The 25724-nt window shown below is 44.1% G+C and overlaps 2 protein-coding genes across 2 annotated transcripts; one reads left to right on the top strand and one right to left on the bottom strand.

The window, feature by feature from the left end:
* The first annotated feature begins 1264 nt into the window (after positions 1-1264).
* LOC142790063 (integral membrane protein 2B-like) lies at positions 1265-24634 on the top strand. The gene is made up of 6 exons (XM_075885103.1): positions 1265-1530; positions 5760-5921; positions 14674-14841; positions 17946-18158; positions 21346-21496; positions 22148-24634. The coding sequence occupies exons 1-6, from the start codon at positions 1450-1452 to the stop codon at positions 22270-22272; spliced, it is 900 nt and encodes a 299-aa protein (XP_075741218.1). The 5' UTR covers positions 1265-1449; the 3' UTR covers positions 22273-24634.
* LOC142790064 (uncharacterized) lies at positions 23071-25724 on the bottom strand. Its single transcript, XM_075885104.1, has 2 exons — positions 25510-25724; positions 23071-24787 (listed from the first exon to the last, which is right to left on the bottom strand). The coding sequence occupies exons 1-2, from the start codon at positions 25722-25724 to the stop codon at positions 24607-24609; spliced, it is 396 nt and encodes a 131-aa protein (XP_075741219.1). The 3' UTR covers positions 23071-24606.

Raw genomic sequence — 25724 nt, 5'->3', positions numbered from 1 at the left:
ACTCGTTAATTGCATGAAAACACGGTACACGGTGGTGCACAGTGAGTGACGTGTATCCTTACGCTGGTAGGTGTTCTGTGCGCTAACTCATTAACAAATTTCAAACGTTCACACATTTGCACTAACATCTACAAAATAAACTTCTTCGTTATCTCATTTGCGCACATATTCTAATCAATGAACAAAAAGAATAATTATAAGCTTGGAAATCGGCTCTTTATTGCGTAGCGCAAGTAGCGCAAGTGAGTGCGAAAACCGGAGAAAAGCCTCGTCGCCGCTCAAAAGTCCTTAAATTTCCCCATACGCTCCAGTACCTAACATTTCAATGCAAACACGAGGTTGTGTGTGCAAACAATGCCTCCTAAAAAATTATGCCTGGAACGTGAGCCGCGAACGCGCTGCCCAACCCTCTGATTTTACTCTCCTCCTTTGGTACGAAGCCGAACATCTCTAATGGCTGCCCTCTGCGAACACAACAATGCCCTCACTGTTGCCTCCGAGCAACCATGACCTACTACACTCCTGACCTGTTCAGATAGCGGGGTTCCTATGGGAGCGCGTGTCCCCGCTCTCGTTCAATCGCTCGCCGTAGGTGGCGCTACCTATAACCTGTTCGTCTGCTTCTTTACGGTTGTTTTGTAGGCGCTGGTATAAGAATGCCTGCTTTCTGTGGTGAACTGTCGGCATATATGTGACTATTTCTTCCCATACATTGCTGGTCAAGTAAGCTGTTCAGTGCGCTTAAGAATTTATAGCACACTGGTTGACAAACGTGGAAACCCGTGGATTTACATGATTTTGGACAGCCTATGCGTTGTCGCGTGCATTTTATTGCAAAAAAAATTCTGAATGTCTTTTAGTATTATTATTTCTGGATATTTCTAAATTGTGGATCATAAATTCGCACTACGAGTGCTTTGTTGGTTAAAATTTGACTACAAAGAGTGAAGGTGACGTCAGCGAACAGGTGCTGCCTAGCGCCACGCCGCTCGTAGGTGACGGCCCTAGCGGCAGAAGGTATGAACTAGAACGTGGGCGCTGGAAGAGGTGCTCTCTGGGCAGGTCAGGAGTGTAGTAGGTCATGCGAGCAACACACTGAGCAACACAAGGCCGAAGGCATGGCCTCCAAGATTGCGTGCTGGCAGGAGGCTCTCAATTGAAAAGAGAGCGACGTTCCAGGCATAGTTTTTCTAGGAGGCGTTGGTGCAAACAAGTGCGCATAGAGAAAATTGGGGACTTTTGAGCAGCAGCAAGGTACCTAGCCTCAGTCGTTTCTATCGTCAACCGCGAAGCGCCGCGGCCGGAGAGGTCGTCTTATCAAAGCAAAACTAGCAAAACCAAACAAAGCGAAGGGACAGCCACTGCCAGTCGCCGAGCCTTGCTGGATCGCTGTTCCGAACGTTTCTTCTGTAATCCGTCTGTCGCACTGACAGCGGAAATCATCGAAAGATGACGATCATCACGCAACCCTTGACGGAAAAGAAGCTGGCCAAGTCGCCCCAGGCGAAGCCTCTCGTTCAGCATGAGTCGGTGAGTTAGGCCTTACGCTAAATAGGATATCGCAGCAGTTTCCATCCCGGCTGTCGATGTGACTAGTTATCGCTTCCGTTCCGGCCCAAGCGACGGAAGAAGTGGGAGCGCGAGTGCACTGGATCGCCGACTGCGCGGTATCCTCCCAAACGCGCTCAAAGGGACAGCGGCGTTGGCGGCTGCGTTTTATGTAATGCGATGAATGGTGTCGTTTCGGAGCAACGCGATTTACGCTTTGGCGTTGTTGCATTGCGTAACGCGTCAGGAAGAGCCACTGCTGCGTTGTTTATTAAACTTACACGATGTTGAGATTGCATTGTAAATCGAAGGCATCGGGTGCTTCCTTTTACCTTATGTTCAGAGTGGTTTCGGTTGTTTCGCGTTTGCCTCCATTTTTCGCGTTTCTCTCTGTTTGCAGGACTGCTTATTGCGTTAATTCCGGCAACCTGTCGGAGAAGGCTTTCATTTTCTGTGCGTCTAGTTCTCGTTTGTTTTCGGTTTGCGCGGTACGCACCAGAGAACGGAGTTTTCCATTCTGATCTTCAGATGGCTGAAGCAAACGTTGGTTTCAGTCGCTGTTTTGTAGAAGCAGATACGCCACTCGGGAATTCGCCGGCGCGTTGCTCATCGCAGGAAGGGTATGTGTAGTCGCGGAACCCGGCGGCAGGGGACTTTTGGACTTGCGCCCAGTCTGCCTTACAGGCGGGTCGTCGTCGTTCACTGCATTTGCAGCGCCCCTGCGGCGAAAACAAGCTTGCCTCAGAGGTTGCTGCCTCTTTGCGAAGTATCGCTTATTTTGAGAACAGTAGTTCAGCCGCCCTGCAGTGTGCCGTTCGGGTCTCGCGTCGCGGCCAAACACCGATGTCGACAAGAGACGGACGGCCCCGTCCTTGCCAAGAGGGCATGTCCTGCATGTACCCCACGTGGTGCTTGCGGAATTCTTTTTCTCAACACCCGTACGCATTACAAATGAGGCGGTCGGGAAAGTCTTCCAGCTTTCAAGAGCACGTGCATTATTAGCGCGTCAAATCTCGCAACTCCGTGCGAGAGCGTCGTGGATAGATGTTGCGGTGAATGCGTGCAGATGGTTCGTGTCGCCGAGGCATTCCATAGGTCGGATTGCTTTCGGGTAAACACTGCGCAGAGTGTGTGATCAGGCCCTTGTCTCGTATAACAGCCTTAGCATGCTATCAGCTGTGCAACACGATCTGCCGCCCAGCCCGTCGATTGGCCAGGGGTTAGTTGTGTTATCAAGTACAGCTGCTGCTGAAAGTAGCTTGTTTGAGCTTCCAATCCATGGAAATGTAGTACGTAGACATGTCAGGCTTGGTAAGTTTGCATTTCTCCTACTCCAGGTGTAGCCAATGCATTTTCAATCTTCTTGTGAAAGATTGAGAGCACAGAGCTCAGTTTGAAAAATAAAATTGGAAACTTACAGATGACCTCACATTGACAGCATTGAAACCACCGTGTTGAAGCTCTAGCATAGGGAGACATAGAAGTTTATGGCAGCCATGGATGGGGGGGGAGGGAGGCATCGCCTTTCCCACTTCATTGTTAGGTTGTAGGAAAGGGTACGAAGCACATAAACGCTAGCCCTAATAAAATCAATTCTAGCCTTGAAGACGACTAGTGCAATTGTCCAAACCTCAGATCGAGCACACAACTCTTTTTATGGATTTCTTCATTGCAAACGTCTGTCTTCCCCTTGCTGCCGTTTTTTATATATTCACACAATGAAGTATTGCAGCCATGCCGTCACATTGAACTAGGTTAGCCGCTTTGGCATCAAAGCCACCATCCTTGAGTACCAGTACATTCAGAAGCTGCATCCGTGATGTCACGTAGATGCTATGTACATACTGGTTACAGCAAAATAAACAAACATCTTTGTAAAAGGATGAAGGTCCACTTTCTACCGTCTCTTCACTGTGTCTCTTATAAACACAGTCCAGTTGCAGTCATTCCCCTCTTCAACACCTTCATGGTATGTGCACACTTGGAGTGAAACATATATTCCTTATTTACTGTCATGTGCAATGGTCGCCCTTGCAGTCGCAGTCCCTTGCTGGCAGACAATGGGTGAATTTTGCTTACCATGAAAGACATTGAAAAGCTATAAATTGAAATAAAACACCTCTGACATTGAATTTAAAATATTGACATACAATAGGACGGCCTAGCTGTGCAAAGCTCTCTCCAAATTTTCATGTTGTTTCTTAAGTGTATGGATGGAAAAGTTGCTAAAGAACCTAATTGAATCTATAACAAACATTTTACCTAGAGTTTGCCTCATACATACTCCAGTCACAGTATTGGCTTATAAAGCCCTCATGTTTTAACTAGGTTTCATGCTGCATGTGTACAAAGTCAATGTAGGTGCTGAAAGTTTAGGTTAACATGTGTACATGGCTTTTGTAAGCAAGCTGCTTCTAGCCATCACTTGGCCGCAGCAGCAACATTTTCGGTGGAAGCGAAAATGCTTGAGGCTGGTGTGCTTAGATTTAGGTGCATGTTAAAGAAAGCAGAGTGAGTCAGGGAAGAAACCGGAGTCAAGAATATCATTGTTGAAATTAAGAAGAAATTAAGATGGGCCGGTCACGTATCACATAGGCAGGATAACTGCTGGTCATTAAGGGTAACTGACTGGATTCCCAGAGAAGGCAAATGCACGAAGAGGATAGAGAAAGTTTTGTGGGCCGATGAGATTAAAACGTTCGCAGGTATAACATGGCAGCAGAAAGCACAAGACCAGGTTAATTGGCGGATCATGGGAGAGACTTTTGCCCTGCAGTGGGCGTAGTCAGGCTGATGATGGAAAAGAAACTCGGGTGGTTGAAATTACCAGAGCCCTCCACTACAGCATCTCTCATAATCATAATCTGGTTTTGGAAAGTTAAGCCCAATTATTATTATTATTATTACTAGTATGATTATGATATGCTTCTAGCCATCAAGGTGCGTATGTTCTCCAAAAGTGACCTAAATTCCAAGTGAGAGTAAAGCAGTAAAAAGTGTGTAATACGTCTTTTCTTGAGATAAAGGAGAAAAACTTGTTCACATTGGCCGTTCACATATCCTGTAAACCTTTGTTGCCTTGGTACAGCAGACAAGGTTGGTGGACGTCTGCGCAAGGTGCTTATGCATGAAATTTTGTTACTGTGTCAATAAAATGACTTATAAATATTGCAGACATTCCAGTAAAACTGTAATTATGACCAGTTAATTTGTGACTATGCATTTTTAATGCCTTTATGATGCAAAGAACTGAGTGGCAAGTTCATCACGGGTATAGCTGCATAGCTGCCGTATCAGGCGTTCTACTTACTTCCTTTTGGTGTTATCATCTTAAGCATGTTTGCCTGAAGGTTTCGCCTTTTTTTATTTTTTTATGCACGAAGCTTCTTATGAGCGAGCTTGATCTGGAGGTGTCTTCGCTCCACTGCACATGCGCATCCCCTCTTTTGTCTTATGCTCCCCCCCCTCTCTCATCACGCAACGCCAACACATGCAGCGTGTGCTAGCGAGTTTGTTGATTAAAAAACTTATTGCTCACGCTGCGCAACCGTTCACTGGCCACACCGTAGATATAGGCATTGAATCTTGAACCCCCAAGGTAGTGACAATGAAAATTTCCCTCTGTGTGTTGCTGAATAAAAATGCGCAGCATGCTCGTTAACTAAAGGTGGACGGCTGGTCTCTGTGTTCAATCTGAGTCTTCCGTCTCTCAGTGCCCATTAGCAGCAATTGGCATGTTCCAGCAGGAAACACCGGTTCATAACTGCGTGCTTTGTGCCTCACCAGGTTTCTCTCCTGTGCAACGTCGTGATGAGCGTTAGCGTCAGTGCCGCCGCCAATGCAAGCATTAGTGCCCACTGCTTCACATCTACACATGGTTCCCTTTAGTGGGAAATGGTGCATTTTATTCCCTAATGTAAATTGATAAAGGGCACAGTACAGCCGTTCAATAAAGCAATTGTGATAGCTACTAATCATGCACAACCGTTTGTGTAGTCCCGAGTGTCGGAAGCACGATATTCTTTGTACAACGACCCTTTGTTACCTTTGCCTGAAAAGGCATCAGGTGTCCTTTGATCTTACTTTTTTAGAACAAATTTCCACACTACCAAAGGTATAAGCACATTGTTATAAATCTCTTATGATACTGATAATGTGTGCACTGCTTTGTGCACCTCTGCCGCACTGATCTTTTTGTCGAACCGCTCCAGGGCAACGAAGGGGACGTGGAAGGCAGCCCCGTCATAGTGACGATGCGCGCACGTCGCGTGAGCACAACCACGACACTGTGCGTCTTCTTCACAGCATTCCTGGTGCTGGCAACAGGCATTGTTGGTGGTGTGTTCCTGTATCGCCAGTTCACAAACTACAAGGTTTGTCAGTTGTGCTTCTTATGTCTCCGCTATAGCCAAGTGTTGTTGCAGTGTGTATGGCTCCAATTTGCTAATACACTCATATTCAATGGTGGTGGGTTGGTTACACTTGTTCTAGCAAAAAGAGATTAGTGGGAAATCAAATGACTCAGTTTTAAAATCCTAGTATATGTGGTGCTCCAGTTCATAGACACATTGCATTGATGATAAGATTGTCAAGCCATTACACTGTTTTGAATGGGTGCCAAAAGAGCAAATATTGGCTTAGGCCTGATTATCAAACTTTGCACATACATGTCCATGATGCTTGTCATGCATGTTATTTGCTAATTGATATTATGACCATCGCATGGCCTTCAAAAGAGATAAAACCTAAACTTTATGACCATCACATGGCCTTCAAATTTCAAAGATTTAGGAGAAGCAAGTTATTTGTGGATATTTTGAAGCATGCCTCTGTTGAACACGTATGTATGTGTAATTTCTTGAACTGCAGCATAAGTACTCTCACCCAGAATTTGAAAACGGTGCACCGAAGTTCAATGGAGACATCACACCAGTTTCGGGTTAGAGCAACACAATGTGTAACGGCTTCTTTTGTGATTGTAAGTGACGCTTCATCACATCGGAGTGACGACATTGGTTTTGATTGGGTTAACATGCCAAGTCACATGTGATATTCATATGGTTCCAGATAAGCCATACTCTCTGATTTCTGTCGTTTAATATGAAATGTTCTCAGCTATTGCGAGAGGATGCTAGATGCACACTTAATAGCCACCATGAAGCAAGTTGTCCGGTATACCTGTAAGAGGGGCACAGTGATTGAAACCAGCCTTCAATGTCAACGTAAGAGTGCAATGCGAAAGGAAACATTTTTTTCATCATCTGCTGGGGTTTTTTAGTTTAAAGACTGAAAAATTCTATTACCGGGGATTAGTTTTGATCATTCTTTTTGAATTCATCTCAGTATTCAACAGTACGCACACTCCAGCGCTGCAGAATGCAGACGAAGAGGCATTGCAGGGCCCCTTTAATCATTGTCAAAGCTAAGAACTCAAAAAGCACTGAAATATTGTTATTCTTTCACATTATATTTTTGTGCACTATATATATGCTAGCCGACTAGCTTGGTACATGCATTGACCCCAAAGCAGGTAACACCTCCGTGACTGACCCTGTTCTTTATATGAAGCACCATTTATGCAGCAGACTCGCAACCTACCGGCGGCATTTTTGGAACAAGCGCTATTATTAAGCTCCATTTAAAGAAGCCAAACTTAGGAAACTGGCCATCCGCTAAGATGTCAAAACTAAGTGGTGGTTTATTCTGAGTCAGCAGAACAGCCTTATGGCACAGGGTGTGAAAATATTCAAATTTTTTCAAATATTTTTCAAATAGTTCTTGCTATTCATTTTGCACAGGCATTTTACTATTCAAAGAACTCAAACCTCTGGAAAATTAATATAGCGGCTTATAATAATGTAAAATAAATATAACGATCATAAATCGGCATGTAATGTGCTTAGCCTCGCATTTCGGGACACCATCATGCGGAACTGCTAGCCACTTCCCCTCCGAGCAGTCACTGCTCAACAAGCTTGGCCGAGGCATAGAAGTGCTAAATGTCCACCTGTGGTTTCGAGTGGGCCATGCGATTTGTTGCTTGTGACGGCGCACATTGCGGCTTCTGCACTTTTGCGTGTCCACTAGTGCAATGTTTCTGCCTTCTCGTACATGACCGCCGTGAGTGGAGTTAGACCTAATTACGACTCTGAGCAGTAAGTTTGGTCGTGCTTTACATAGCCGTGATGCCCGAAGTTTTAAAGTACGTCATGCACAATCTCGAGTCCGAAGAGCCGTCCCACGATATCTTAGCCTGAAGATCGAAAGTGCTAATAAGAAGTGCCTCTTACCATGAGTTGCATGACTCCATGCTAGTCAGTCCAAGACACCTGTCCGCAAGGAGCGGGGCATATTATTGTAATCTGACGAATGATATTACACTTGCAGCTGTCAAATTGAAGTGTACTTATATCCTAAGTCATCCTCAACCCATGAACACAGTATGAGTGTGAACACGTCAATAGGGAGCGCAAATTTCGACTCTCATGTGACCTTGGTGACACCTAAGCAGCAGACAACGATCTCCCGGAGCAAGGATCTGACCAATGGCGAGGCGTGCGAGAGCGACACGGCAGACGCAGCCAATCGGAGGCCTCAAAACGAACTTTAAGCTTTTGTTGTTTGTGTGCTTGTTTTTGAATAGAGGACCCAGTTAAAGCAGGAAATTCGACTAATAAATGCTCTTCCTGGTGAGCTCAAAATGGTGGTACCCGGTTGTACTGTTGCAGGGCTATAATTTTTTTAATGTAATATTTCAAACTCCCTTAGGGATCTTCTCTATCTTTTCTTTTTGTGATATCACTTCGAAGTGTTTGAAAAATGTTCCAGAAATATTACAAAGTTATTCGATTTTATCCACGCTATCGCACTCAAACTTTATTAGTTGAATTTGCTCCTCATCTAAAATCTTGGTGTTTTTGCAGCTCTTAACTATTATCTATTCACTGTGAATATCTGACCTTTAGTAGATGTGGTGAAGAACTGTTTCATGACCTGCTACAGTTCGAAGAAATGTAGCCTTTAAGAAACGAGCACTTTTTAAAGTGTCCTCTGCAGCATATTTTCTTTCATTCCTCAATCCTTTTAGACCACTCAATTCATCATCAGTCAGTCTTGGAATTTGTAAAAGATGCTAGTACAGTGTCCTTTAAGAAAAGGAACACATGAGTGCATGGCCTGCACTCTGTGGCAGCTGCCCGCAGCGCCGTCAATCAATAGCTAAAGAAAGCACGTCTGCTTACGGCCACATTTCCTGTTGCAAGACCGAAACAGGAGCGTAAGCTGTCAGCGCTTGTTCCCCGAGCCATGACTTATTATTATGTTTGCCAATAAATATTGCCAATAGCGAACATGTTTTCTTTTTCTATCGGCTGCCTGCAGAGTGCAGGCAGCCGTGGCAGAGTGTAGGTCGCACACACCGCTCCATAAAGGACGACAGTTTACATTGCAACTTCCTTGTGCAAGAGATTTATCACACATCTTTTCCGAGGGGTTGCTGCGACGAGAGAATCATATTATTTTAATGCATTTGTCTGCGGGCTTTTGCAAACAAGGATCCTTGGGAAGCAGTAGTGCCTAGTATTGTTTTGCCTTGTTATTGTAAATTCTTTATCTTGGACAGTGAAATTCACAATGCATCTCGCGTCACTTCCACAGTAACGTCTCGGTATTTTACAAGCATTTTTTGGTCAGTGCACAGCTTTCCAGGCCATTTCACAGCCACGTTGCATTTGCTCATTCACACCATTGCTCTTATAATAATGTAATTTCTTGGCAGTCTTTGGCTCCAACTGGCTTTTGCGCCATTAGACACAACACATGATCAATGTCAAGCGAAGGATAGCTTTGAGTTATGTGTAGCAGTATTTTAATTGCCTTGTTTTCTCTTTTGGAACATTCATGGTTCTTGCTAGCTCCCACATATTGTTTCATTTGAGAAACTTTTACTGCAAGCAGTGAGAGAAACATTTTCTAAGTTTGAGGATTAAGCAGGTCTTCAAGGGCAGAAGCCATAAGCCTTTGTGCTTTTGACTGCAAGTGCAAATTTGTGCATGTCACTGGGAGTTTTTATGCATTGTACCAGTCTTTTTGGAGGATTCAAATTACAGGTACAAAAAATGTCTGTTCAGAAAGTAGCATGACCAACTTCAGAAATGTGTGTTAATAAAATTTCTGGCTTTACTAGCAACCTCTGCATTGAAAAGTTATTACAGCCCCTAAGCAACTGCTTTGCATCTTTCACCAACACTAAAATGTACCCAGGTTTTACACATTTGTTAATGTTGGGTGCCCCCTTAAAGTACCTAGGTTTCCCTAGGCCCCTCTATTGGTTGTAACAGGTTCTTTGTAGGGATATTGTGTATGAACACATAGGTTGAACTTCTGAACAAGCTGTGCTGCACAATTTTCATGATTTATTTTTATTATTGCTACTTTGATATGCCCTCTTTATGATGGTTAAGCTAGCTTAGCAGACTAATGGTGACTGTCATTTCTTGCAATGTGGACACTGCGGCAGTTTTCTTCCCTCATGAGCTGTAAAATGTAGGTGTGACACTGTGCAGAAGAAACAAGACCAAGAATGTGTAGCCACCATTTTGCTAAATCAGGCTATGACATGATGGTCCAACTATGCTGCTTTCAGCAAAATGTAGAAGTAGGGGGTGTATTGCACTTGTACACAGGTGAAAAATGGAGTCCGAATGAACATTTAAGCTCAAAATAAGCCCTGGATCCAACATTATGCAGTTTTAAGCGAAAAGTAGAAGTAGGGGGTCTGTTGTGCCTGTACAGAGGTGAGGAATGGACTTTTAAATTAATATTTCAGGGCAAGATAAACCCTGGAAGTCGCTGGCTATAAAAATAAACCACTCCCATCGTTGGCAACAGTCATTCGGCCTTCGCATGTGACACGTGCTACGTAAAGCGGAGTAGGCATCTTCTGCCGAAGTTTCACCTGCTGCAGTTCAGTTTCTACGTCAAGCTGAAAAAAACTGAAATAGTGCAATAGCATATGCTGCTGACCACGGAACAAAATCATTCACTGAAATGCAGATGCTTACTCAGCAAGCACCTTCACACTTCACAGCTCGTGATAGTGTCAGTGTCCTCACCCTCGCGTTGTTAGCAAGTAGATAAAAATATTCAGTTGTAAATTAAAAAGTAGCATGCTTATAAAAATATTCAGTTATAAATCAAGAGCCAAAAAGTAGCATGTTTATAAAAATATTCAGTTATAAATCAAGAGCCTGATGAAACACGTCAAGAGTTGGTCAGCGCAACGGTTAACCTGCATAACACAGATTATGATCGGAGGTTAGGTGTCACGGCCCCTTTTTAACTTGAAACATGAACAGTGCCATTCTGGTGATGAAAGATAATTTCCAGAAAACATAACTGTGTTGGGCCTGGTGTCTCGTTTTGTTTCCTTTTTTGAGAAGGCTTAAATTCAGCTTGGGCAGGCTCCTGTTCTTGAAAACTCGTGCAAGAGCAAAAACACTCAATTAGGCCACCAAGCAATATGGGACACTTTACAGGTCTTCTTTTTGGCACATTGATGCAAATAACTGCAAATTTGAAGCAACAAATTGGTGGCATTAACATCAGTGCCTTCATATTATAGCAACGTTCCATCATACCTGGGTGCAACATTCTGGGTTTTTGTGCTATTCTGTGTACATTGATGTTGATACTTCAATTCCAAAGAGCATATATATATGCCCTCCAATCATGGTCGGCATTTTCACCAACCCTTTGTCACACGTTCTGGGCACTTTTTCCTTGTAAGTACCGTATTTACTCGCGTAATGAATGCACTAGCATAATAAACGCACCCCCACCTTCACTCGTCAGAATTTCAATTTTTTTTTCTCCCGTGTGATAAATGCACTTCCTACATTCTTCCGCTGCAGTCCTGCCGACTATCACCCATGGCGCCTCTTTGTCCGTTAGATCTCTTCCTTTTTTTTATTATTATGCCGTCCCGCCTCAACCCGCTCCCTCTACCCTTGCCTGCTGCCATATTGTGTTTTGTTCTATCTGTGCGCAGCACGTCTCCTGTTTTTTTTTTAATTATCTATGCCCCACAGCGACGTTCATGAACAGTGCGAGTGTAGAGACATTGCATAGAAAAACGCACACAGTGAGCGAAGGTCACGAAACTACTCGCGCCAACCGACAGTCACTTCCTGCAAATACGAGACCAAGACCCAACCACATGCATTGGATTTCCGAGTGACGACGGCAGGATTTGCTGTCGCCATGGCTGTCTTAAAGGGCCACTCATCATATTGTGTTGCAGGTTTCTGGAAAACCAAAAAAAAAAATATCGCTTGTTGCCCAGAAAAGATTGTGACTATTTTGCCAGCATGGTAGCACCCCCAATTCTCGCTTCAGTTGCAATTTGCTGTTCATGCTTTTTATTTGCGGGTACTTCAAAGATCCCTACCTTTTCTGTAGTAACTTATCATGTCAGCAGTTAGGCGGTGGCCGTATTTTGTTAATCTTGTTATCAGAAGTACCGTATTTACTCGATTCTACCGCGCCCTCGATTGTAACGCGCACCCGATTTCCACCGCGAAAAAAAAAAAAAAACGTAAGACATCGATTGCAACGCGCACCCATTTTTTTTTTTTTGCTGGCCCGCACGATCACACCACTCGAAAAAACGATTCCTTTCGGGATTGTCTTCCATTTAAATATGAGGTACGGGCGAAGCTTGTGCCCATCTGACGTGTAACAGAGCATTGCCGTCACTGTAGTTTTACCGTGGACCGATGTCAGCACGCGAACTTGCTTCGCCCCCTTCTTCTCGACAGTTGTGGTGCCAGGCATGTCGAAGTAAAGAGGCGTCTGATCGGCATTCCAGATTTGCCGAAGCAGGTAGCCGTTGTTGCGCCGCAAGTTTAGGACGAACCCCTGAAAACTGTAAAGCTTTTCATCGTACTTCTCCGCAAAAGTTTTCGCATATGCATGTTCCCCTTCGGAGGGAAGAGCCTTTCCTCTTCATATAGTTAATTAGCCAGCACCTGCTCGCTTTAAACAGGCTCCGCATTAGACTTTTTTCTAAGACTAATTGCATAGCCCGCACTTGGAGCAGTTCTGTCGTCATGGGCCGCTGTGCCACTCGCTCCTCAAGCACATACTCGCGGAGCAGCTCTTCAATTTGCGGAAACCGACCCTGCTGTGGTTCACTGAAGCCTTTGCGTGAAGCTTTGCTGTCGACAATCTTCTGCTTTTGTTTCCGCCGGTCCCGCACGCACGTTTCGAGAAGGACCGCGATGCGGCCCGATTTCCGTCCGTTTCTGCACACGCGATGACTTTTCTTTTAAAAGCGTCATCGTGCTGCACTCGAGTTTTTGGAGTCGGCCCTTCCACGTCGTCGATGCTAATGCACTACTAGATGACGAACTCCTCAGCACACGTACGAAGTGCCGCACATGGTAAACACATAGGCAGAAATAGCCGACGCACCATGCCGACGCACGTAGGGGGCGGCCATTTTGGATTTGCGATGGCAATAGATTGACCGTAATTTTTTTGTTCGTACTCGATTCTAACGCGCATGCGATTTATGAACTCGCTTAACCGGAAAAAAGGTGCGCGTTAGATTCGAGTAATTACGGTATGTTTGGCGCTTCGGTGGTAACTTGCTGCAATGTTAGTTACGGCACTTGCTACAATGTCAGCGGCAGCGGCGCGGTCGTCGCGTCGTGCTAGGTTGCCACGAAGTTGGCAAAGTGCGTCGTAGCACAGGCTTCTGGGTGCCCCTCGAGATCACAGCAGATACCACTGTTGCAAAAAAAGATAGTTGCGAAACGCTTTTATGGCATGCGTGGGCGACACGGAAACAGCTTGCAGAAGATGCTGCCATCAACCACCGAAGTGCAACAAAGAAGCCGTTTCCAAACAGTGTACACACGTGTCAATTGTGAATGGCTAAGCAACCTAACTTTTTTCGCATCGCTGCATTTTTTTTGCTCATCTTGAAAAAGTTTTCATAAAATTTGCCCTGTGTAACGAACGCACCCGCAACTTTGCCCCACAAGTGTGTTCATTACGCAAGTTAATATGGTAATTTTGAATCGCATTGTGTTTGTTGCATTCAAAACTGAAGTGTAAGTAGTTGTGAAATGTACAAGAATTTTACAATAGCAAAGAATTTAGTATGGGCTTTGTGTAAGATGTGCATGTGATAAATTATGAATATTTCTAGGGTATGAGTACTTAAAGGGGTCGTGAAACGGTCGCTTCACAACAATGCGGCACCATCGGCAGCCACATGCGCTAACTGTATCATCAGCCCAAGTGAACCTACATAGAAACTTTGCCTATCGAGGAACGCGGAACTCTATGGAATATCAAGCACGCGCAAGAGGTGCTCATCAGCGTCTGCCATACGCGATCCGCGTCCCACAAGGACGCTGCTTAATATGACGTCAGAGTTCAAGTTAGCACTGAATGCGTATGACAAAGACGCTGACGAGTGTCCGTTGCACGAACGCAAGTACCGATAAGTTCCGCGTTCCTCGATAGGCGAAGAATTACTTATGATGACGTCACCTAGTTAGTGCGTGTGGACGCCGGTGGCTTCGCATTGTCGCTTTAGAGCGAGCATTTATGACCCCTTTAATATTAAAGGTTGGCAAAATGTGGAGCTCACGAACTCGCTAGTGTATATACCTCACCCTTAGGGCTCACTCGAACTGACACTCACCAACGCTTTTCTCAACTGGACTCGCTCAGACTTAGGCTCACTAAAATTTTCCTCAGACTCATTCGGGACTCAAGCTCGCCTGGACTCAGCCTCTGATCCCAGAGTCTGACTGAGCCACCTCATGGTTGAGTTTACATACCTATCCTTGAGACACACAGAGCTTATGACAGTTCCTTTGAAACATCAGTTCATGCTCATATTCTAAACCATGTAAGAATCTGATAGTCTGATGAAAGTGTTCATGAGCGTTTTCTCTTCATAATTGTATAGTATTCTCAACCGCACTTGTTTAGGGTATTGCATTTTCTATGGAAATAATCTTCTGTTTATTATCTTACCAGCAAAACTTGTTGGGCTAAATGCCATTCAATTAACTTATTTTTTCAATCTGTTTCTTGTTGGTTTCGCAGGTACGCCACTTCCGTGGATGGTGCGGTGTGCCATACGTGTCGGACTCAAAGATGCCACCGGTCATGGGCTCAGATTTCTTGCGCCAGAGCTCGAATGGTGGCTATGGTTCATCACCAGAAGTTGCAAACTCCATTGTAGACCCTGTCAGGGACAACAACATTTTTCAGGTAGGCGTTTTTTCTTTTTTTCTCTCTCTGTTTTTAAGTGAGGGCCAGCCTGTCATGGCTGGCCCTCACTGGAGTGGAACAGCTGGAATTTTTTGCAATAGAGAACATTTACATTTTTACACGTTGAGAGTGTTTAATAGCGTTTGGTAGTCACCAGTGGGGAAAAGAGATCAGCAAAACACTATTATGTCTTAGTGGCTACAGCATTGCACTGCTAAGATTAAGGGCTTAGGTTTAATTCTGGCTCACTGCAGCTGGTGTCATTCCTAGAGGTATAATATACATGTTGCAACTGCTGGACGTTTGCAATAATAAGCCATTAAGGGCGAATCGGGAGCTATTTTGAGTGGATCAAGTGAAGCGACATGGAGGTAACAGCTATTTAGAAGGCTCTGGTGGATCTCTTTTGTAGAGGTTTTTAGCTGCAATGTGGAAAATTGGGCATGTGTATCCAGGGGACTCATCAGTAGCTCATTTTAAAGAACAGACAACCGATTTTTTTTACCCAGTTTCTTGGGGCACCTCAAAGCATCCCCACCCTTCCTAGTGTGTGCAGCTGCAGCTGTTATTTTGTAAGCAGTATTTTTTTATATGAAACACCTCTAAAGTGTACGAAGGTGTCCTCCACAGAGAAGCCATAGTGATGTCGATAGCCTACCTCGCATTAATTGTGCTCGATGCTCGGCTTTCACAGGCGTGAGTGAAACTGTGGTTAACCACCTTCACATTGACTTGTTGAGCCATTTTTTCATGTAAAAGCTGGAAGAAGTTTTCAAATGCTTGTTGCTGCATTAGGTCTCATACCACTTCATGAGCCAGATGCTTGTGGCCTTTGTGGTGAGCTCCTTCGGCACGTTGCCAGAGGTAATCACGGAGGCGGCAAGGCGCTCTTCATACTTCTCCAACTCGTCAGCTGCTAGGCCCTCAGCTAAAAACGTGCATGCAGCCATTCACAAGCATCAGATCGGTCATCAAGTGAAGGTGGCACCGTGCTTCATAATATTGTTTCTGCTCTGTACCTCAGTATGCACAATTTAGTATGCTGCAATGCGTGCAGGAGTAGTGCTTATAAAGGCGAAATTGTCCGTTCAGAAATCTATGAGAAGTTACGATTTTCTTGCGACAATTAAAAGTGCTAAAGCGTTGTCACTTGTAGAGAAATGGATGTCGCACACGTGATATTTGCGCTCTACGACAACGCAGAAATGTTTTCAGCAGTAAACCCAGCGCCAAACAGTGGTAATGCGCACTTGATGGAATGCTGGTGTCTGTTAGGAGGGGAGCGCGCACGTGATAAACAGCGGGAGCCAAGGAGGGAAAGGCTTGTTCATTGTCTCTGCAACCACTCCCTCACAGTACGCGTTCGCATCGCACTGATGCTTCCCTCGCCCCCAATAGTTTCATCTCTTTTTTCCGCCCAACTCCCCATTTGCTAATTTCATGTCCCCTCCTCTTCCGTAACACAGTGCTTCTGCTGAGAAACATCGTCGCTTGCTTTATGACAATTTTACAGCAGCCACTTTATAGCCGGTCTTTCACAGAGTGGGACTTTATCATAAGCAGTATGTGTATACAGAAATTTTATAGGAGGGTAAATGGGAGTCAGCAATAATTCATTATAGCCTGTTTTGCAGTGGTAAGTGGTTATATTATAAATGGTATGAACTGTATATGGAGAAATTTTTCTTTTTCCTTTTTTCTCATTGTCCCAAATTACACTTTAGTCTTACTTTAGTAATTACAGCCTGGTGAGTTCCTGTCAAACTTGTTTACGCTGTGTACCTGCAAACTTTTTTTTAGCATTTACAGAAAATCCTACAGTCCACAAAACAGTGCAGTCTATTGTGGAGAGTATTAGGCTCTGAGCACTCTCATTGAACAGCGTCACCAGGAGGTAGTGCTGACTCATGTTGAGTTTGATCTGTTGTTATGTTGTGTATTCGAAAACGGGGAAATGGCATGGCTAGTAATCTCGTGTCCATAAAATCGGCGCGTTCACCTCTTGAGGGTCGAATTTGTTTTCACGGAATGCTCTCCGAAAATCTGGAATTCTTTTACTGAAATAAATTCTTCAGATGCGTCTATATAAGAAAAGAGTTCACGCTTCTATATTAGAAAATAGCGCATCAAGTAGACGCATGTCCTGGAGAAGAAATTAAGGGTCCTGCGAGCTCATTATGTTCATCTATTTACCGTGTCTGAGCCAGCGTTTCCAAACCATCCTGCACAAACAGGCAGTAGACCACAAAGTAACGCTGGTTGACAAAACGCCATCGCTCTTGGGCTTGTTTGGGCACATCATGCCGGAAAGGGTAGAGATTTGTCTTGCAAAAGTTACATGGGGCAAGCGGCAAGGGTTTTGAGCTTGCCTCCTCGCATATTCCTTTCGCACCGCTTCAAAGAACAGTTTCATCAGCTCGTGATAAACTGTCCGTAAAAGTTTTTGTGGCATAATGCTATTCTTCGAACACACAACAACTTCCACAGGCTAACTAAAATTTGTTAATAAGCCTGGTGAATGGCCCTTTAAACCAGCCGCACCACGAATGCACTTGGATGCTTAAGCGATAGCCGTAGCGCGGCTCTGAAGCGCAAAAAGGGAAAAGAAAAAAATACGACGAAGAGACGTCGGCGCATGAAAAAAAATTCGACGTATTCCATAAGTGTGGCAGTACATGCCAAGCAGGACAACTGATAGATAAAGGTGCTCACTTTAAAAATGCAGGCAATGCTGTACATGTACGGCAAAAAACCTTGAAGGGTTAATGGTGAACTTCTAGAAGTGTGCACTGATATTGCAAGCATGTGTGGCAGCACTTACGTTTTAATAAACCCTGCTTATTGTGGCCAAAATGTCCTGTGACATGTGGCGCGTGTCAGCGACTGCTCTTTCACTGGAATGCATTGCATTCTCTTATCTGTAGGTGTTCGTAGCTACTGTTAGCTGGCTGCACACAGCTCTGCTGGCATGAGCAAGGCAACTACAGAAATTTGATGTAGTGGAAGGCTAGATCAACGTCGCTGGTCTATACAAATGTCATGTCGCTCGTGTTTTTTGTCATATGTATGTCCTGTGCGTCAACCTCTGTATGCTTGGTGTGCAGGAACGATTTGATCTGGATCTGGAGTATGAGCTGTACGAAGAGATAGAGGTGCCTGACTTCTCGCATGGCCGACGAGGACGCTTCATTCATGACTTTGCGGCTAACAAGACGGGAATCGTCGACGTAGAGGGACGCCGGTGCTTTGTGATGCCACTTAACCGCAGCCTTGTCTTGCCCCCACACTCGCTGTTCGACCTGATTGTCAAGATGCGGGTGAGCTTTGAAGAATTGTAGAAATTTGCATTTTATACATCTTATGGCATCTTTACGATCTTGTGGGCCTGTCTGGAAAGTAAAATGAGCGAAAAGGTTGCAATATTTCTTCATCTTATTGCAGACGTAGTTCATTTTTTTGAGTCCCCAAAACAAGTAATACAACCACGGCAGCATCATCTTTGTAATTTAGCACCAGGCAGAAACAGGTGTATTTGCAACAGCATTGTTGTAAAAGATTTCAATTACGAGCAGCAGTTATAAACAAATTGTACCATAAATTCTAATTAATAGGTAGATGCCGTCACAGTAGATGCCTAAGCTATGTGGCCTCTGCCAAGCAGCAAGGCTTAGCATGACAATAAAGCGTTTCTAGCAGGCTTTCTCAGCCACCTCTGTTGATCGGCTTGCAGGGGTATAACGGCTGCGGCAATTCGATACCCAGCCTCAAAATGTTCTCAGTTGCACTAATTTCAGCTACAGTTTGCGTTGTCAGTCAATCCAAGTGCACAGACCCTAACTAGGGTACCATAACCGTAAACCACTGGGTAAGATATATAGCCTAGTCATTAGGTCAGGACACTCACGAGACACAATTTATGAGGTGAACTAACAACGCGCGTCCCCCTTGGTCTGCTCACCGCAGCCGATACCTGTCGGCGAGACAACGCAACTTCAAGACAAAGATGCGTTGCCGTATTTACTAACGCTTCGCGAGAAATGTGAATTTCCTAGTCGACAAACACGGCTATGTCGTGTTAGCAACTAAAGCAGAAAGTGTATGTCGTGTTTTCGCACGCGAACTCCACGTGCCGCAAACACCGGCAACAATGTTGGTTGCCATAGCAACGGCACATGAAACATTATTGTGCCTTGAAGTTGTGTGTTCCTGGCGATATACAGGGTGCCCCAGCTATTTTTAGCGAGACTTTATAAATATGCCGACACAAGCAATGATGACGTGACCAAATGCATGTTGCTGGCCGTTGCCTGGATTGAGTCGGACTATATTTTGTGTTATGATTATTTGTTCAATTAGGTTCATTTAAATAAATAACTTTAGAAGATATGAAGATGGTTCTAAACCACATGAGGAAGTTGTAGATCTGTTTGTAAAACCTCCGATTAGATAGTTTCAGTATCTGTTAATTGTTAGTGTTTTTCTACTAACTACAAATGCCTGTGAAACACACGCACACACACACACACAAAGACGTGACAAACCCATTGGCACGCAGGCACTCTGTGATTCTGGTGCTCCCTAACATTCCGCATATGAACGATACACTTTCCTCGCGCTGGTTCATGACAGCAATAACCAGTCACGATGGTTCTTGCTTTTGTGGCCGATAGCAAAGCGTGTTCACCGCAAAGCCACTGCCATCGTTGCGGCCCTATTGAGACAGCACAATCAGACAAATGCTATGGCTGTTCGTACGCAGAACGTTAGGGAGTTCTAGAATCGTTGTGCGCACTGGTACTTGAGCGGGCTTGTCACATGTTATTTTTTGTATTTTGAGGGTATTTGTTGTAAGCATAAGAACACTAAAAATTAACAAATATAGAGCTAGGAACTGTCTAGTCGGACATTTTGCAAACTGATAAATTCTCATTGGAGTTTCTGGTTCACTTGGTTCATTTTCATTGCTTAAAAAGTTTGCTAATAAAGGTGGCCTAATGAAGCAATTAATCAGGGAACAATAGATAGTCTGACTCACTCCAGGCAACAGTTGGCAGGATGTATTTGATCTCGTCGACATTGCTTGTGTCGGCATATCTTTAAACTGGCTAAAGGTAGCTGGGGCACCCTGTATATACAGCGCTGGCGCCAGGCCGACGAGCATGCGCCATAGTTACTTTATGTGGTTGAACGCGCCTTGCAAGCGAGCCGAGAGGTTGTTTTCCTAAACGGAACCGCACCGTTGAAAGAAATATTAATGAATTAATAATTAGGGAGGGGGGGTGTCATAGATGTGTTTGAAAGTTTCTTGACCTTGTTCTGACCTGTGCAGAACGCTGTTTTAAGTCACCTTCGCCTCAGCACATTGGTGCCCCGCAGAAAAAGGGTATAAAAAGGGAAAAAGGGGATGTTAGCTCTAGTCATCGGACACAGCCCATTTTGTTCAATCACGCGTATGTGTATATGCCACATAATTGTGAGTATTAGTATGATCACAAACTGCTACAAAAGTTACTGGCAATAAATTGAAGCTCTAAAGAAAAAAAACGACTGTGTGCCAGTTTTTTTTTTTTTTTTTCATCAGCCCTTCTCCACAGTGCTACGAATTCCTTGAATTTCAAGGTTGCCAGCTTGAGAGATCCATATTTCAATTTGTAGAGTCTGTGAAAGGATTTGATAGGTGCAGCAAATGCTAATGGGGACTTGATTATTGTTTGCTCAGTGTGGTAGTTATACGGGCTTATATTTTCAAAGTTTATCAGTTTTATAACTTAACATATTGTACTATATATAACTTGAACTCTCATGCTATACAAATCTTGCTACTTTTTAAACTTGCTTCCACTTCACTTCGAACCAGTAAAGTGACAGTCACACGTGCCCGATTCCAATTTTTAAATATATTGGGCAAGTTAATGCAGTTCTGTTAATATTTCTTTTTTGTTGATGCAGTCTCACATGTGCTATTGTGTAAAAAGTTGTTACTTCGATGAGTTTCAGCATCTAAAACTTCATGCTCTCTCATAGAGTCCTATGCCTCATAGTCTTATGAGGCAGTGCCGTGAAAGCATCCCAAGTTTCAGTCATGTCCAAAACATTGGTCGTGTTATCGATCTTATTGCCGATGTCTGTTGGCATATCCCATTCGATATTATAGTTTTCCCACAGCAGCCTGCTATCCTCTTGCTTTTTTTTTTAGCACTTCTTGTTTATAGCAATTATCAGTTATAACAGCGATTTTTCATGGCTCTTGAATATTGTTGGGTGTTCGACTGTGTATGTAGGCAAATCTACGGTGGCTTCGATAGCGTGCCATTTACAATGGTAAAAATAAAGTGCACATGTTTTCTACTTATGTGGATAGCGGATTTAGTTGTAAATTGTGTTTTCAAGTGTAAGTGGCCCTTGCTTACCTGAACTTCTGTCTTTTAAGGACTTGCTTTTAATACTAACCAGCTTCTTTACTAAACATCTGTTCCTCCTTTCCTCTTCTCCATTTTACACCAGGCTGGCTACTATGACGTGGACACGGAAATTGTGCGTGAGCGCATGCGCGTCGTGACGCCCCCCATCCTGGACTTTCGGGACGTGGGGTACTACATCACCCGCGAATGCTCTTCACTGCCCACCTATCGCCTCGAACGTATGACTGTGCCAGGTACGTGTATTATGTTTAGTTTGACTAGGAGAATTGGAAGCTTTAGATGTAGAGGTTGAAGATGCAATCTGCCAGGTGTACAAGGCATTGCAGTTTAGGATTAGGGCCTTAAGTTAGCTTTTAATTTCACTGCAATTATTTTCTGCAGCTCATCTGCCGTCTAAGCAGCACACACTCCGCCCATTCTAGCTGTACATACTGTGCCTCTCGCAATCAGGAAACCGAGGGTGTCGCAATGTACCGTGTTGCGGAAGATAGTGAGGTGTCAGACGAAAATGGGCTGTGGGCATCAACATGGGTGTGACATTGTCGGAGGCTGTCACATCAGCCCTAAAGCGATGCTGTACACATTGTGTTTCTTGACGTCCAACCCAGCGAAAACCAATGGATATGCGTGCTACTCTCATGTTTCAAACATTTCCTTTCGGGAACGGAGATCTGAGCAAATTTGTAAGATTGCACACTCGAGCAGGTTGCGCAAACAATAAAGACACAAGCAACAGATTACGCTGATCTTGTGTCTCCCTTACTTGTTTTAGCACTTGTCTCTGTTAATTGTTTGTGTCTTTGTTGCATGTGCTACCTGCTAAAGATATGCAACATTTCCCGAGAGAGGGATCAACCATCATTTTTTCTTATTGCCTCTCGCAGTGTTCAAGCGCAGCCTCGAGGAAAATGACCGTGCCACGTTTGTCGAGTTTGCCGGCAACAAGGTTGGCCAAATTGAAATTGTCAACATCAAGGAAGCAGTCGGAGCTGGAAGCTCCCAAGCCTGAGACAGCAGAGCCGGGATAGTGTCTGCCATCAACCGAACAGACACAAGGGCATGGGGCGAGTGGACGGACAACGGGAGTTCAGTGCACTCATGTCTGCAGTGTCTGGTGCTTTCGTCATCCTCTGAAGGCACCTTTGTGGCGGCACATTTTTTTGTCCCATGTTCGTTCTTAGCCCTCCCACTTTGTTAACTTCTTAGTAGTAGTCGAGGGTTGTTCCATGTGAAAGCGACTGTCACTCATATGTCGTGATGTTTCTCTTTGTTTCATTCTTTAGCCTTTCTTAACTTTACTGGTTCCGTACTACAGATATGTCTAACACTATCTACTTAATCTGGCAACTGCTTCTTTGCTTTTCTTTTTTTCACTGTCATGATATTGAGGGGCATTTCTGCTATTTCACTAATTTGTTAACTAGTAAACACAGCCAGTGTAGGCTAAACGCACACATGCACTATTTCTTACTTTATTCTCGCAATGTTGTGCTTTTGATATGCATTTCATTCCGTTCTTTCTCCTTTTGCTCGGTTTCAAAGGGGTGTCTAGTCATTCTTACCAGAATGGTTCATGATGGCGGTTGCAATTGTACGTCTGTATATCTCAGTCTTTTGTGGGAATTCATTATTTCTTTATTCCTCCGTAACCGTTGAGGGACTGTGTGTGTTTGAGCTATCTTCCCAACGTAACAGGCCTGTTGACACCGATTCGAAAAGTGTCTGCACGACGTAGGTGAACATGTACAAAAGATTTGACACATTCGGCAATGGCAGTGCTGCTGTGTCTCCTCTGTTCTTTTTGTCACATTTATTTTGTGGGCCGTAGGGCACATGAGCTTGTAATTCTTGAAAGGGGACTGAGCGTACACATGCACCTGCTTTTTGCTGGGCTATCGGAAGCGACGCTGCACACAATTTAGCGCAAGATTGCTGTGCTCTCTCATCACTAGATTAGTTCACCATCAGAAGCGTAACAACCTCTGCTATCAGTGGCAACTTGAGTCTGTCCGTGCACAGGTGCGATCCAATGTGTTGTAATGGTTTGAGCAAGTTCACACTGTTCCGAGGAGTTTCTCTTGATGACGAATTCAACATGTTATCTGGCTAGGTTAGCAGCTGCGCTTGCTTTATATTTGGTTCGCCAACTTTATAAGATCGAAGAAACACTGCACTCTTCATTTGTACGAGCTGCAGCTCAAGTCACAACACGAAGTGTGCAGTTTTGCTAATGCTATATACCAACACTTTTTGTGGGCTCCCATGGGTAAAATACACCTAAAACTTGTTTCACAGCGGTGTTGTAGGCACACCACTAAACTCTTAAAGTCCATTTCAGGCATTGCCAGTGCCATGGTATATGTTGAAATGACTGACGTACACTTGTAGCATATTATATATACAAATATATACACATATGTCTATTCTATGTATATTTACTCAGGCTTGCCATGTATTTGTCTGGGTTTTTTGTTTCAGTTTCCTACTTTTCTTAAACAGTAAAAAAAAAGGAAAAAAGCTTTCAGAACAAAATGTAGTCGCCAAGTTCAGCACGCTACGTTGTTGCCTTGCTCAACCATTGGGCAAGTAGGAAAAATAGGAGAGTACAAAGGTGGTGGAGTTCCCCCCAAGCGTGTATACATTCTCTGGCTTTGGTGCCTTTTGGCTTTTTTGTTATATGCATACTCATGTTCTTGCTTTTGGCATAAGTTTGCATTGTTGCTTACATTCATCAATTGATTGAGTAGTTTGTGTTCAGCCATGAAGCCATTGCATTGCAGGTACGTCATGGTTCACAAGAGGACTTTAAAAATGACAAAGCTGTTAATCAGTGATCACTTGTTTGCTAAATGTTTGCTCTCGTGTCCAACAGAGCGACCAAGATGTGTGCATCTTGTGTAATATTTGTTGAAAATATTGAAATAAAAAATACAATAAAGTTCGAGAAGCAGTGGATTAATGAAGTTTAAGACGTCTCAGTGCTTTCGCAGGCGTATTTCTTTTTTTTTTCTCTCAATTTATTTCTAGTATGCCATATTTTCATATAGGTACGTTTTTTATTTGTACACACTTCAGTCTGGCCGTATGTTCAGTTGCTCCATTTTGAAAGGGTTTCGTGCCATGCCCCTGACAAATGCTGCCATGCAGGTTCAGGGTTTGAAAATTGAGCACATCTCGGAAAGAGTGTTGCTATTACAAATACCGCTACTACTTGTACTGCTGGTATTGCACAGGATACACATGACCATGATGTTCGCACAGTTCCATCGACTGCAGTGCACGAGTAAAACCTGTGTATTGTCATAATGGTTCCATTCTTTCACATTGTCTCCTTTTGAATTGGTTAATAAAAGGAGCTCGGAAGAGGTGAAGTTGTGTCTTCATCAGCAGCCTCTCTGAGGAGCTGGCCAATGCTGTTCCGAATGTCGTAGCGCAGGTACCGTGTCACCACCATGACGAAAAGGTTGAACATCAAGACGAGGTTGGATATGAACAACATTATGATGGACCAAGTGGCATTGTACCTGGTGGGTATAAAAAGGACAAAAAGAACTGTATTAGGCCTTGCTGTACACATTTTTACAAGAACGGTGTTAAGTGTGGCATTATTTGCACAAATATAAATGCAATACATTATGCTTGAAGGACAAATTATGTTGCAGTAAAAAAAAAAAAAAAAAAGTCTGGCAGAAATAATGCTCCCAAACAGACCAAAGGCAGCAGAAGTGTTTATGTGGGAGTGTTCGCATTTGTTGTGATGGTGAGTGCAGTCGTTCAAGCCAATTCATGGCTACGATATGCTGCCCAGGAATGGTGAAATGAACATCTTGGTTAAATAATCCACAGTATTCGACAAGCACGAGCACTCGTCACTGAATATGCGTAATGCCTTGGGATGTGTGCGTGGGAGTACTTGCAGGATGGAGTTAAAAGGTTCAAGTGAAAAAGGAACGCTGCTAACGTACGAAATAACTGCACGGTTTTGGTGAAGGCCAGTCAACCGGCCGCAACGCTAGCAAAGGTGTAAATGTGTGCATGTGTCGCATGAAGCTCGCGTCAAGCTCGAAGTGCCGATAAAACGGTATTGCGCAGGTCAAAACGAAAATGTATATCGATAGCCTGCTCATCCAACAAAGTGCACTAAATGTCACATGGCAACTGCAACTAATCGCAGACGCTGCTTAAAGACTCCGATATCGAACGGCTGATGATCCAGAAACCTCGAGGAAAAGTGATCGACAGGCACCTTGGTTTTTCGGTCCGTATGATAGCTAGGATGCGCCCACGTGGTATGCATGGATCTTTCTCTTGCTTCGCGAAGACGCTTAAGATTCGGCTGACGACTTCGAGCTCCTGTTGGCGTTCTCGTCGCACGTCCTCTGCTTTTCCGTGACAGATGCCAAAAGGTACCACGCATCCCATCAGCGTGACAGCAACAGCTAGCACGTTATTCGCCGACAT

This window comes from Rhipicephalus microplus, unplaced genomic scaffold (genome assembly GCF_043290135.1).
Source record: "Rhipicephalus microplus isolate Deutch F79 unplaced genomic scaffold, USDA_Rmic scaffold_67, whole genome shotgun sequence".
Classification (NCBI taxonomy): Eukaryota; Metazoa; Arthropoda; class Arachnida; order Ixodida; family Ixodidae; genus Rhipicephalus; species Rhipicephalus microplus.
The sequence above is the reverse complement of the archived record's forward strand: the minus strand, read 5'-3'. Positions and strand labels throughout refer to the sequence as shown.

What these genes read in the sequence shown, in the direction of transcription:
- LOC142790063 (XM_075885103.1), top strand. Translation starts at nt 1,450, where the DNA reads ATGACGATCATCACGCAACCCTTGACGGAAAAGAAGCTGGCCAAGTCG. An exon ending in GCCAGTTCACAAACTACAAG is followed by an intron (nt 5,922 to 14,673) that starts GTTTGTCAGTTG and finishes TTGGTTTCGCAG; the next exon opens with GTACGCCACTTCCGTGGATG. An exon ending in ACCTGATTGTCAAGATGCGG is followed by an intron (nt 18,159 to 21,345) that starts GTGAGCTTTGAA and finishes ATTTTACACCAG; the next exon opens with GCTGGCTACTATGACGTGGA.
- LOC142790064 (XM_075885104.1), bottom strand. Translation starts at nt 25,724, where the DNA reads ATGTCGGCGAATAACGTGCTAGCTGTTGCTGTCACGCTGATGGGATGC. An exon ending in ATACGGACCGAAAAACCAAG is followed by an intron (nt 24,788 to 25,509) that starts GTGCCTGTCGAT and finishes TATACCCACCAG; the next exon opens with GTACAATGCCACTTGGTCCA.